Raw genomic sequence first — 11859 nt, forward strand, 5'->3', positions numbered from 1 at the left:
GAGGGAGGAGTTGAGGGCCAAGGAGATGGAGGGAGGGGGTTTATTGAGGGAAAATGGGGATGGGAGGGGTCAGGAAGTCTGCGGGGCCGGCTTGGGGGCTGCAGGTTTAGCTAGTGGGGCTCTGGGACAGCCTGGGGGGGGCTGCAGGGTCTGCCTGGGTCTGGTCTGAAGGGCTGTGGGCCAGTTTGGGAGGCTCGATCTGCCTGGGGGCTCCAGGGTAGCCCTGCGGGGGGCTGGGGGTTTGTCTGGGGACTAATATGGGAGGGCTCAGGGTCTGCAGGACATTGTGGGGGGCTGCAAGCTGGCCGGGGGGGCTGCAGGCCTTGCTGGAGGGTCTGTGCATCTGCTCAGGGGTCTTTGGGCCTGACCTGGGGGATCTTTGGCCAAATTTGAGGGGGGCTGCAGATCTGCCTGGGGGGTATGAGCCTTGTCTAAGGGGCTGTGGATTTGTGGGGGGGGGGGGGGGACTCTGAGGCTGGCCTGGGGGTCTGCAGGTTTGACCTGAGCAACTGCATCACAATCTGGGGGGCTATGGGCCTGCTGGGGGGACTGTACCACAATTTGGGGGTCTCTGTACCACAGTTTGGGGGCTGTAGGTCAATCTGGAGGCTGCAGACCTGCCCTGGGGGGTCTATGTGCCGATCTGGGGGTCTATCAGCCAGTGTGGGGGGCTCTGGGCTGCCTGGGGGCTTTAGGCTTAGCTCAAGGGGCTGCAAGCCTGACCTGAGGAGATTTGCAGAATTTAGGGCCCACATGGGGGGAGCTGCAGAACCCCCTCAGGCACCAAGAGCAGGATGGGGCCCAGGCCAGGCTGTCTCTATCCCAATTGCTCCCCATCCTCTTTTGGCAGCTCATCCTCGCTGGTGGCCTCGGTTGGGTGCCTGCCTTCATCTTCCTTGTCCCCATCACCATCGGAGCCAGTCTCATCCGAGTTGTCCTCCAGGTAGCGGTATCCACGTGTTTTGTGGCGTGGGCGCGGGATGCGGGGCAGCCGGACCTCCACGTTTTGTGCCACCTTCCGCTCCATCCACAGGTATGTCCCCACGGCCACCACCAGCGTCAGCAGCATGATGGACAGCTTGGCCTGGAGCACAGGGAATTTTGGGATTGGTGTGGCGCTGTATCCCCAAAAAGCCTGGAATGTCTCAGAGTGGGCTGGGGCTTATCTGGGACTTACCTTCATGGGCAGCCCTGACCACAGGTAGACGGTGAAGATGGCCAGGGCCTGCCACCAGTGGTAGATGGTGAAGATGAAGTCTTGGCGCTCCTTCTTCTTGTACAACATTCCCAGGAGGACTGTGACAGAGACTGGAATCAGTGTCCCCTTCCTGTGCCATGTTCCCTTGGCGTGGGGGACAATCACAGCAGGTCTATCCCATGGATCCGAAGAGTGGGACCACAAACTTGTGGTGCCGGGGGACATGAGGAGAGGATGTGTGGAAAAACTCGGGACAACCCAGGCTATTTTGGGGACCACCAAGGTGTTCTGGGGACAACTGAGGCTGTTTTGGGACCTCCCCACTACTCACTACTGATTCCGGTCTTGTTGAGGGCGCTGCCCGTGCCCCAGAGCACGGCAATGCTGTAGAGCAGTGGTGCCTGTGCCAGGTACCGGGGCTCCGGCGCCCAGCAGAAGAGTGTCACCAGGAGTGCAGCGTGGATGAAGGCTCCAGCCAGGAGTGGGATGTGCCGGCGCAGGCGCAGCATGCATAGGGCCAGGCTGGAGCACGCCGAGGCGGAGAAGCCGTAGGCCATGAGGAGATACGCCAACCTCTCCAGCCCCAGGGCGCAAACACCGTAGTTCTGCAGCAAGCATGGGCTCATTGTCACCTGTCCCTGCTCCATCACCTCCCACCCCATCCCGGATCCTACCAGGGAAAATCCGGTGCAGACAAAGAGCACCTCGAAGCCGCTGTAGATAAACAATGGGAAGAGGTGCCGCAGGCGATAGTCCCGCATGTGCTTGAAGGGCAGCTGGAAGATGTTGCCCCAGCCGATGCTGCGCATGTCGATCTCCTCCATGGGCCGGTACGCCGCGCCACACAGCACCAGCACCTGTGGAGCACCTGTGGGTGAGGTCCTGCCATTGTCCAGCCCATCCCTGTCCCCTCCCGCCCTGGTGCTCACCACCAGCATGGCGAGGAAGGCGGCAGCCATCAGCACACTCTCCACGATGATGAGGTTGACGCTGCGGGGAAGGCTCTGCAGCACTGTCTTGTTGAAGCCAGGCAGTGTGCCGTGGCTCAGGGTCCCTGCCAGTGGGCACAGGCCATGGTTAATCCCAACTGAGGGACTCCCAGTGCCGCCCCGCACCCCCACCCGCAGCCTCACCGCAGTGCTTCACCGCGAAGAGTGTGTGGTTGAGTTGGTAAAGGTAGTTGTTGAGGAAGAAGACCATGGGCATCTGAGCGCAGACAAAGCTCAACTGCAGGACGTAGAGGGGTGCATGCTCAGTGCTGCCAGCACAGCCCCCCGCCCATCCCAGCCACCCCACTGGCACTCACGTGGAAGCAGGAGTAGAAGACTGTCTGGAAGACGATGATGTAGGCATTGCAGGCATCCCGTGGCACCCGCTGCCTCTCCTTCTCCTGCTCCTCCTTGTAGTTAACGTACTCGTAGTACTTCTGGGCCATCCTGCATGGAGCAGCAGGTCAGCTGGCACGCTCTGCACCCCCTGCCCGCCCCCCCCCGGATGCCTACCGCGTGGTGTAGGTGCCCATGGAGGCCCAAAGGGGCACAATGACCCCCCCAATGGCCACGGCAGAGGGCACCAGCGTGTAGTAGCGCTCCCAGTAGTTGCTGGAGACAAAGAGGGCATAGATGCCAACCGCCAGGAACATGGCCCACTTGGTGCCGAAGAACCTGTGGGGGCGAGGAGTGGGAAGCGTGGGTGGCTGCATCAGTGAGCCGTGCCAGCCGGGAGCGCGGCGGGGCCGTACCTGATGAGGACGGGTGTGTAGAGCAGCGCCGCCACAGGCGTGACATTGATGCCCATCAGCACCTTGCGGTCGATGTCCTCCAGCCCGATGTTGCTGTACTTCACCTCCCGGTAGGTCTCGTCATAGTGAAGGATTAGCTGCATCTGCAGCAGGCCTGGGGGGTCCAGGGGTGGTCACCCTATGCCCTGAACACCCCAAGTTGTTTTGGGGGGTCCCTGGGAGGTTCCATACCCAGGTAGACGCCATAAGTGAGGGTGCCAGCCAGGCTGGCAGCCACCACGTTCTTGATGACACCAAGGCGCTTTCGGCGGAAGTACTTCTGCTCCTCCTCCTCCTCATTGTAGTCAGGGTGATGAGCACCCACAAAATCGTCCAGCTGTGGGTGATTCCAGCTGTCAGCCCTTGGGGATGGTCACCACGGGCCTGGTTCCTCCCCGGCGGGTGTCCCCCTGGTCTCACCTGTGTCTCTGTCCCCTCGGTGCTCAGCCCGGCGCTTGGCACTGTCTTGGCCCCATCCTGACAGCAGTCTAAGTCCTTCTCCATTGCTGCTTCTGGGGGGCCCTGGATGGTGTCAGGGTGGGGGGCACCCTGTTGGCACCCCAAGTCTTGCACCCATATGTTTTGCACCCCTGTGTCCTGCACCCTCCTGCCCAGCGCTCCCAGCCCTTGCACCCCTACATCCAGCACCTTGTACCCATGTACACAGCACCCCCAAGCCCTGAACCTCTGTGCTCTGCACCCACAGATCCTGCACTCATGGTTTGCATTCCTGTGTTTTGCACCCCTACACCTCCAGATCCTGCACCCCGAACCCCGCGCCCCCTACCCACCTTTGCACCCCCCAGAACTGCACCTCTGGGCTCAGCACCCCCAGCCTCCGCACGCCCCCGGCACCCCGACCCCAGCTCCGCTCGCCGCTGCCGGAGCCTCTCGGGGCGGGGCGGGCTCCTCTTCCTCTTTCGGTTCGGGCGGGCGGGAAGGGGGTAGTTAAAGGGGCCGTTCCCGGAGCCCCCTGCTCCCGGACCCCCGGTCCTGCCCGCACTCCTCAGTGCCCGCCACCCGCGCCTCTTCTCAGCACCCCGACCCCCGCAGCACTCGTCACACCGCAACCCGCACAGCACCCTGACCCCCCCGCACAGCACCCATTGCTCCCCCATTGCACAGCACCCCAACCCCCGCCCCCCGGCCTCCCTGTGACCCCCCAGCCTCCCCAGCGCTCCCACCAGGCCTTGGGGTGGGTGCTGCCTCATCGGGGTGCCCCGTGGCACTGAGTGCTGTGCCCTGCTGCTTTCACTTCCCCTTCCCTGCCCGGGGGATGTGCCAGGGTTCCTGGGCGGGGGGGCACCCTAATCTGGGGGTGAGGGTCATACGTGCCCTGGTGTCACCCCTAAGCCGGGGCCGGGAGGGTGCCCGGGTGCGTGGCACGGCAGGATGCCCCGGGGCAGGGTGCGGGGACTGCTGGGCAGGGCGGACGGAGTGACATCTCCCGGGGCAGGATCTGGCCCAGCCGGTAGTGAGGGATTCTTGAGATGGGATTCTTGGGAGAGTGCTGGTTCCTGCAGGACAGGGGGGATACGCAGGGAACAGCCCCAGAAGGGTCATGGCAGTGGAGCAGGGGCAACACCCATCCTGAGGGTCCCCCACACCTTAGGCAATGGGAGCCACCCTGGGATGCTGGGGCAAAGGGCCCTTCTTGGGGGTGGTCCTGGGAGCAGGATGAGGGGAGTCTATTGATCATGGAACCCTTGCGAAGCGGGATGAAGGGTGGATCAGTGGGAATCCCATGAGTCAGGGTGGTCATGGGAGCAGGATGAGGGGTGTCTGTGGGGTTCAAATGAGTCAAGGTTCATGGTGCTGGTTTGGTGTCCATGTGAGTTACACCATCTCAAGGGGGAGGTCCCATTCCATCCCATCCTAGACCTTGTCCCCAGTGCCAGCCCCACAGAGGTGGGGCCCAATCCTTCCCGCCCCTGGCCATGGGGCCCAGCCCCACAGCATTTAGGGACCCCCACCCTGAGCCTCAGCAGTGCCTGCCTGGCCTCGCGCTCCTCCAGCTTCCACAGAAGCCTCCAGGTAAGCACTGCAGGGTCCCCAAAACTGGCACTTCCCTGCATGGCACCCGTCTGGCACCCTCCATTCTGGTGGGGGCTGTGGGGCACAGGGGGGTTCCCTTGAGGAAGGGTGGGTGTCTGGGCATGGAGAGGGAGAGGGTGACAGATGGGGGGCTGCAGCTCTGTCCCCCAGATTTGGGGGTGTCTTGTCCCTGAGATCCCCGTAGGTGACCCTACATCAGCAGGGCAGCCTGGGCAGGTCAGTGTCCAGAGGATGGCGATTATCCCGGGAATCCCAGGCATCTCCCAGGGCCTCTGGCAGCTGCCCTGGGCTGAGTCACCCCACAACCAGGACGGCCCCGAGCACCAAGCCGCCTTTCAAAGGTGCCGTGGGTGACTCCTCTTGGGATCACACCGGCACCTCCAGCACTTCCATCCTGGCATAACCCACGCAGTGTCTCTCCCCAGGGCCACCACGCTCTCCATGGAGACCAGCAGCTCCTTCCCACAGCTTGGCATGCAGCAGCCCCTCGAGCCCCCCAAGCAGCAGCTCCCGGGCTACGGCAAGTGCAGCACCGTGGGCAGTGATCCTGGCAAAGATCCTGGGAAAGCTGCTGGATGCAGTGGAAGCAGCGGGATCGGGAAGGGGCCAATGCCAATGGTCTGCAGCACTCCATGGTGAGAGCGAGGGGCTGGGGGCAGGAGGGAGACAGGGACGTGAGCAGGGGAAGCTGTGGCAGTGCCAGGGTGATAGGAACCCCAGGCTGGTGCTGGGGGAAAAGTCTGAGGTCTATGGGCCACCACATCTCAGCATGGCCCAAGGGAGAAGACCGGATCTGCTGGGAATGGTGCTGTGTTAAGTTGCTCCCAGCAGCGAGGGAGAAGGTGTGTGTGGACTCCCTGCTCTGTCCCCAGGGAGTCTGGGGATCCAGTTTGATGCTGGGATGGGATAACGTGGATCTGGGATGACATGAGGCTCTGGGAAGATAGAATGGGGCTGGGTCCCCTCTAACACCCTCGTCCCCGCAGTGGGAACCCCTATGCGGGGCTGGTGAGCCACCTGCGGGCATCCTGGATCTCTGGGAAGACACGGCCCATGGAATACCGCATGGCCCAGCTGGAGGCTCTGGGACGCTTCCTGGATGACAAGAAGCAGGAGATCCTGGAAGCCACTGAATTGGACATGGGCAAGGTAAGAGGGTCTGGGAATTGGGGGCCACTGGCATAGCGTCTTTGGAGTCCTTCTTACACCCTTGTCTGGGTATTGCATCCTTGTGGGAGTCTGGGCATAGGGGTGTCCCTTCCTTGGGGTCCTGCTTCCCCCTTGATGTGCTCCCAGGCTGGTGCATCTATAAGTGCTGGGTCCCTGCAGATCCAGGGGTTAGCGGAGGGACTGTGCTGTTGATCCCATCCCTGGTGCCCTGAAACCAGGCAAAGGCCCTGTTGGCCTATCAGTGACCAGCTGAGGTGGGAGCGTTTCACACTCTGGTCGGCATCCTGGGGGTCCATGTGACCTCCACAGAGGTAACGTCCTGGGGAGCTCCTGGCCAGCCCGGCACGCCCAGGATTACTGGCATTGTGCAACATGCTGGCACTGCACATTCCTCCCGGGGCCTCCAAGGGACTGGTTTCACTGGCATGGTGGCATGGGCAGGGCTCTGGATGTGGCTTGGGGTATTGTGGCATGCCAGGAGCTCCTGGATGATCTGCTGGCAAAAAAGGAGCATCCGTACCATGGATAATTCTACTGGTCTCAGCTCATCATCCCTGGAAGTGTTCAAGGCCAGGTTGGATGGGGCTTGGAGCAACTTGGGCTAGTGGAAGGTGTCCCTGCCCATGACGGGGTGGAATAGGATGAGCTTCAAGGTCTCTTCCAACCCAAACCATTCCAGGATTCCATTTTATGACCCTCACCTCTTTGTTTGGCATCAGTGTAGTGGCCCATGCCCTCAGCCATGTCTTTCCACATTCTGCCATCTCCCAAGGCTCCTAATTGCGTTGTTTGTTGGAGGTGAGTCCTTCTCCTTCAACCAGGCTTTGATAGGCATCATCATCTTTCTTAATTAGGCCTAATTAGATCCGGTTGTCCAGTAATGAGCTTGTAATGCAGCTGGGCCCTCATAGCTGGATGGACACTTCATCTGCTCTTACGTACCTGAGGTGGTGTCTCACCTCCAGTGGTGCCGGTTCCTCTCTGATGCTGATGATTGGTGGCACTTGGATGACCTCAGCCTTAATGTCCTATCTCATAACCTTTGTATCCCATCAAAATTCTTAATGAACCGTCATCTTCTTTACCCTGGTGATGCCATCGTCATCCTGGGTTGGGAACAGCCCCGTTGCTTCACTGGATTATCTCATGTGCCTGCTGAGCCCTCAGGTCCAAGAGGGTCCTCGCACCTCCTGGCAGCTGCGTTTTGGGGACCTGAAGGTCTCTTGGTGGTGGAAGATCCTGGGAATCAGCATCCAGCCGTCCCAACCCCAAAGTGGTGTGGGGATGGGAGGAAGATTGCAATCCAGGGATGTTTTTGGGTTGGAGGAGTCCAAAATATGATGTCACAGTGCAGGAGCTTTGCTCCTCCTGCTCTCCACAGTCATGAGGGGGCTCCACTGAGCCTGCTGGGCTATCCCTGGTGTTTTCACACTGCTCCTGCAAGGATGATATGATCCTGATCTGTGCTCTGTGGCTACAGAGAGGACCCACTTCTCTACCACAAGGGGTTTAATTAAGCCATGGTTCTTACTACTTCCCTTTAGTCAAGGTCTTAAGACTTTGACTAAACTTAAGACTAAAAAGTGCAATTTTTGTCCACTGGTGGTGGAAGGGAGCTCGGGGCTTTGCTTCCAGCTTGAATATCCAAGTGGTCAGGATGCCTCTGGCACCACAATCAGCTCTTCAGGAGCTCTGGTGACATTGCTTGGTGTCCCCTTGGCTTGGGGTTCTATTGCCAGTTTACAGTGCTGAGCTCAGGAATTTGTTAAATACCATGAAAATGTCCAAATTTGGGGTTTTTTTCCTTCTGGTCAAATACCTATTTTCGTAATATTCTGGGACACTGGTATTCCCTGGGAGTTACAGGAGGTGATGGAAATTTCTGCTGAAAAGATTCTCCTGCTATTCCTGTTTGGAAGAGGGGAGAGATGCCTCTTGGGGTGGCGGGGTTGGCATTGGGGTTATGGGGTCTGTGTTAGGGTGACAGGCTCAGTGATGGGGTCAGTGTTGGGGTGACACTTCATGATGTCTGTCCCCAGCCATCCTTTGAGGCTTTCTTCAGTGAGATCCTCCTCTGCAAGAACGAGCTCAACATGACCCTCAACAACCTGTGCCACTGGATGAAGGATGAGTATGTGGACAAGAACCTGGTAAGAAGGAAGCTCTGGGAAAAGGGAAGCAGGGGAGAGAGATTGCTAGTGGGGAAGGCAGTGCTGAGGTCATGTTCTTCTCAAAGGTGATGCAGCTGGACTCCGCCTTCATCCGCAAGGACCCCTACGGGGTGGTGCTCATCATAGCGCCCTGGAACTACCCCATCCACCTCTTCCTGGTGCCCCTCATTGGGGCCATTGCTGCTGGTGAGCCCAACCTTCCAGTTCCCTGGGCCTGGAAGTGCTGGCATCTCATCCCCAGAAGGGCTGGCTGTCACCATGTCGCTGTGCTGATGTCCTTTTCATCTTCCCCCAGGGAACTGTGCCATCATCAAACCCTCGGAGATCTCCAAGAACACAGAGAGACTCATTGCCGAAACGCTGAGCTGTTACCTGGACAGTGTGAGAAGCCCTTTTTGTCCTTGTCCCTTGTTCCTGGGCCATGGTGTTCCCAACCCTGCCTCACACCCACCATCCCCACACATCATCCCTGTGCAGAACCTCCTCCCTCTGCACTCAGTCGATGTCCCAGCCTCCTGGGATGCTGTTGGTAGGGACAGATGGTGACACAAGAGGACTTTTTCCTGTTTCCTTGCAGGACTGCTTCGCTGTGGTGACCGGTGGTGTGCCGGAGACCACCAGGCTGCTGGAGAACAAGTTTGACTACATCTTTTTCACTGGTAGGTGCCATGGGACAGAGCAGAGCCCTGCCTGGATGTGGTGCCAGGATCTGCTGGAGGATCTGGGATGTATGTCTGAGGTCTGGCACCAGACCCAGTGCCACATCCCAGAGCTGTGTGATGGCTGGTGGGATCCCCACCTCAATCCATGTTTTCCCTGCTCACAGGCAGCCCCCCGGTGGGGCGGATCGTGATGACGGCCGCTGCCAAGCACCTGACGCCGGTGACGCTGGAACTGGGGGGCAAGAACCCCTGCTACGTGTCCGACACCTGCAACGTGGCCAATGTGGCACGGCGTGTGGTCTGGGGCCGCTTCTTCAACGCAGGGCAGACCTGCATCGCTCCTGACTACGTGCTCTGCACCGTGGAGATGCAGGACAAGCTCATGCCTGCCCTGCGCGAGGCCATCACTGAGTTTTTCGGCCCCAACCCCCGAGAATCGCCGGATTTTGGCCGCATTGTGAGTGACAAGCAGTTCCGGCGCATCCGGGCGCTCCTGGGCAGTGGGCGCGTGGCCATCGGGGGACAGACGGATGAGGCAGAGCGCTACATCGGTGAGGCTTGGGGGTCACACACCTCTTGGTGAGCACATTGGGGGTTTTCAGGGAGTCTTCATCCAGAGGGGAGGCTCTAGAGGGAAAAGAGTTTTAGGGGTGCTTAAAAAGAGGTCCTGAGGGGAGGTTTCATCTCCAACCTCTGTGCCCAGCTGATGCTGTCAGGTTTTCTCTCTGCAGCTCCCACAGTGCTGGCAGACGTGCTGCCCTCAGACCCTGCCATGCAGGAGGAGATCTTCGGGCCCATCCTGCCCATCGTCGTCATCGCCAACATGGATGAAGCCATCGACTTCATCAACGCGCGGCCGCAGCCATTGGTCGTCTATGCCTTCTCCTGCGACAGCAAGGTGTGTCTGTGGAGCAGAAAAAGTGGGGAGGGAAGTCAGGCACCACCTCCATGAGCTCCAGGACATGCTTTGAAGCGTCTTTAGAGCCCAAACACTCTGGGAACATCCAGTGGGTGAACTGGCTAAAGTTTGCCAAGTGCAAGTCCCTCATCTACCTTCTCTTCTCCCTCCCAGGTGGTGAACCAGGTCCTGGAGCGGACGAGCAGCGGAGGCTTCTGTGGCAATGACACCCTGATGCACGTGACTCTGACCTCGCTGCCCTTCGGAGGCATTGGTAGGTCCAAAATCCCCAATCCTGGCCATTGGGAGCCAGGTGTGATCTGTGGCCTGAGCCATGGTGAGGAAGGTGAGCTTCCTCCTGCAGCCAGTGTGGTGCTGGGCTGGATCCCTTTAAGTCCCTCAAGAGCCAGGCTGTACCTTCATGCCAGGTACATGTAGGAACAATACACTTAGGAAAACCTGGAGAACCTCTTAGGAGATCTTGGAGATCCTTCTCAGAGAAGAAGAAATTTTTGGTCTCCAGAGGCACCAAGTTTTGCTTTCTGAGGTGTAAAGTGAGGCTGCTCAGCCCTGGGCTGTGGGTGCAGCATGGTCCAGGGATACAGGAATGTTGTTTCCCAGAATACTTCCCCATGTCTTTATCTCTCCCCATAATATTTCTGGGATAAACCTCTTCATTTGATGCTGCCCTTGCTCAGCATCTCTGTCGGGGCTGGCACCTGAGTCACCTGGACAATTAATTCCTCACCTGCCTGTGGCTCAGGGAACAATTTTTGGTGCTTCCCATTCCGTAACTTATCTTAATTGGTAATGATTCAGACCATCTACTTCCAATTATCAGGTAAAGCCACTTTAGAGCAGGCGAAGGGGCTGAAGTCATTGGGATGAGATGGCACCAAAGCTTCCATGGGAAGTCACTGGGCTCTTAACCTCCAGTTAAACTAGCCACAGGAACTGGGAGAACTGGTGTTGCCAACGTGGCTCCAGGTTTTTAGAGTTCTGGGAAGAAGGTGGAACAGCTCCAGCTGTGGGGAGATACAGTGGAGCATCATGGAGGGAAATCCAGACTTGCAGAACCCAGCAAAGCTTGTATAGATAAATGGGGGTGGGTAAAAAGGAGACGCTGGGGCCTCCAAACTGCTGAGATGCAGCAGGATTGGCTGGACTGAGCATTCATATACCTGGAGGAGGCACTGAAAGAGTGGAATTCCTCCACCATGTCTGTGCTGCTCAGAAATTCCTGTAGGCATCTTTTTCCCTCGTGTTGATGCTTGGAGAAGGTATCATCAGGAGCAGAGTCCCGTCCTGAGCATGGACCTGTCCTGTGTGTTCCAGGGAACAGTGGCCTGGGAAAATACCATGGGAAGTTCACCTTCGACACCTTCTCCCACCACCGCGGCTGCCTGCACCGGAACATGGGGCTGGAGACGCTCAACACCCCGCGCTACCCCCCCTACACCCAGCAGAAGTTGGGCCTCCTCACGACCACCTTCGAGGTGAAGCGCAGGGGCACCTGCACCCTGCTCTGAGGCTGCCATGTCCTGCTCTGAGGACACCACGGAGTTGGCGCAGAGCACTAGGACTGTCCCCCTCTCCCTCTTCATCATGCTCCTCACTTCCTCATGGTGTTTTTGCCTCGCCTGGAGCATGTCGGATGGCCGGGATGGACATCCCCTCCTGCACCCTTGTGGCCTCCACTCCCAACCATTTTCCAGGACACAGCTGAAATGACCAAAAACTTTTTCTTACTCCAAACTTCTCTTTCTGGTGGAGAAGCACTTCTGCCAGCCCCATGTCCTCTCACACAGACTTTACCTTTGGAATGAACCTCTCTCCCTCCTTGCTGTTGCTCTTTGCTCTGTGTAACTTTGCCTGTAGTAAAGACTTTGCATCAAACTCTCTCCCAGTCTCTCTTTGTGCCTCCG

General features: G+C 58.8%; 2 protein-coding genes across 3 annotated transcripts; one reads left to right on the forward strand and one right to left on the reverse strand.

Moving 5' to 3' along the window:
• Nucleotides 1-26: 26 nt before the first annotated feature.
• Nucleotides 27-4237, reverse strand: UNC93B1 (unc-93 homolog B1, TLR signaling regulator). Of its 2 annotated transcripts, XM_032112511.1 has the most exons (12): nucleotides 4163-4237; nucleotides 3399-3500; nucleotides 3171-3315; nucleotides 2940-3093; nucleotides 2701-2862; nucleotides 2505-2634; nucleotides 2332-2425; nucleotides 2128-2252; nucleotides 1873-2055; nucleotides 1530-1803; nucleotides 1178-1296; nucleotides 27-1084 (listed from the first exon to the last, which is right to left on the reverse strand). In XM_032112511.1, the coding sequence occupies exons 1-12, from the start codon at nucleotides 4187-4189 to the stop codon at nucleotides 818-820; spliced, it is 1782 nt and encodes a 593-aa protein (XP_031968402.1). In that variant the 5' UTR covers nucleotides 4190-4237; the 3' UTR covers nucleotides 27-817. The 2 variants fall into 2 exon arrangements, with proteins under 2 accessions (XP_031968402.1, XP_031968401.1); XM_032112510.1 differs by having other exon boundaries at nucleotides 1530-2055.
• A 989-nt stretch (nucleotides 4238-5226) lies between these two features.
• LOC116445654 (aldehyde dehydrogenase family 3 member B1-like) lies at nucleotides 5227-11835 on the forward strand. Its single transcript, XM_032112512.1, has 11 exons — nucleotides 5227-5374; nucleotides 5459-5668; nucleotides 6020-6182; nucleotides 8243-8353; nucleotides 8440-8560; nucleotides 8670-8755; nucleotides 8952-9033; nucleotides 9201-9587; nucleotides 9768-9934; nucleotides 10109-10208; nucleotides 11270-11835. The coding sequence occupies exons 1-11, from the start codon at nucleotides 5265-5267 to the stop codon at nucleotides 11461-11463; spliced, it is 1731 nt and encodes a 576-aa protein (XP_031968403.1). The 5' UTR covers nucleotides 5227-5264; the 3' UTR covers nucleotides 11464-11835.
• Nucleotides 11836-11859: the final 24 nt, after the last annotated feature.

The sequence above is a fragment of the Corvus moneduloides genome, chromosome 6 (genome assembly GCF_009650955.1).
Source record: "Corvus moneduloides isolate bCorMon1 chromosome 6, bCorMon1.pri, whole genome shotgun sequence".
Lineage (NCBI taxonomy): Eukaryota > Metazoa > Chordata > Aves > Passeriformes > Corvidae > Corvus > Corvus moneduloides.

Excerpts from the sequence above, each read along its gene's own strand:
- UNC93B1 (XM_032112510.1), bottom strand. The coding sequence starts at position 4,189 with ATGAGGCAGCACCCACCCCAAGGCCTG. Across the intron at positions 3,501-4,162 it reads AGCACCCACCCCAAGGCCTG|GGCCCCCCAGAAGCAGCAAT; the intron begins GTGGGAGCGCTG and ends GACACCATCCAG. Across the intron at positions 1,085-1,177 it reads GGTCAGGGCTGCCCATGAAG|GCCAAGCTGTCCATCATGCT; the intron begins GTAAGTCCCAGA and ends CCTGTGCTCCAG.
- LOC116445654 (XM_032112512.1), top strand. The coding sequence starts at position 5,265 with ATGGCGATTATCCCGGGAATCCCAGGCATCTCCCAGGGCCTCTGGCAG. Across the intron at positions 6,183-8,242 it reads CTGAATTGGACATGGGCAAG|CCATCCTTTGAGGCTTTCTT; the intron begins GTAAGAGGGTCT and ends GTCTGTCCCCAG. Across the intron at positions 8,756-8,951 it reads TGAGCTGTTACCTGGACAGT|GACTGCTTCGCTGTGGTGAC; the intron begins GTGAGAAGCCCT and ends GTTTCCTTGCAG.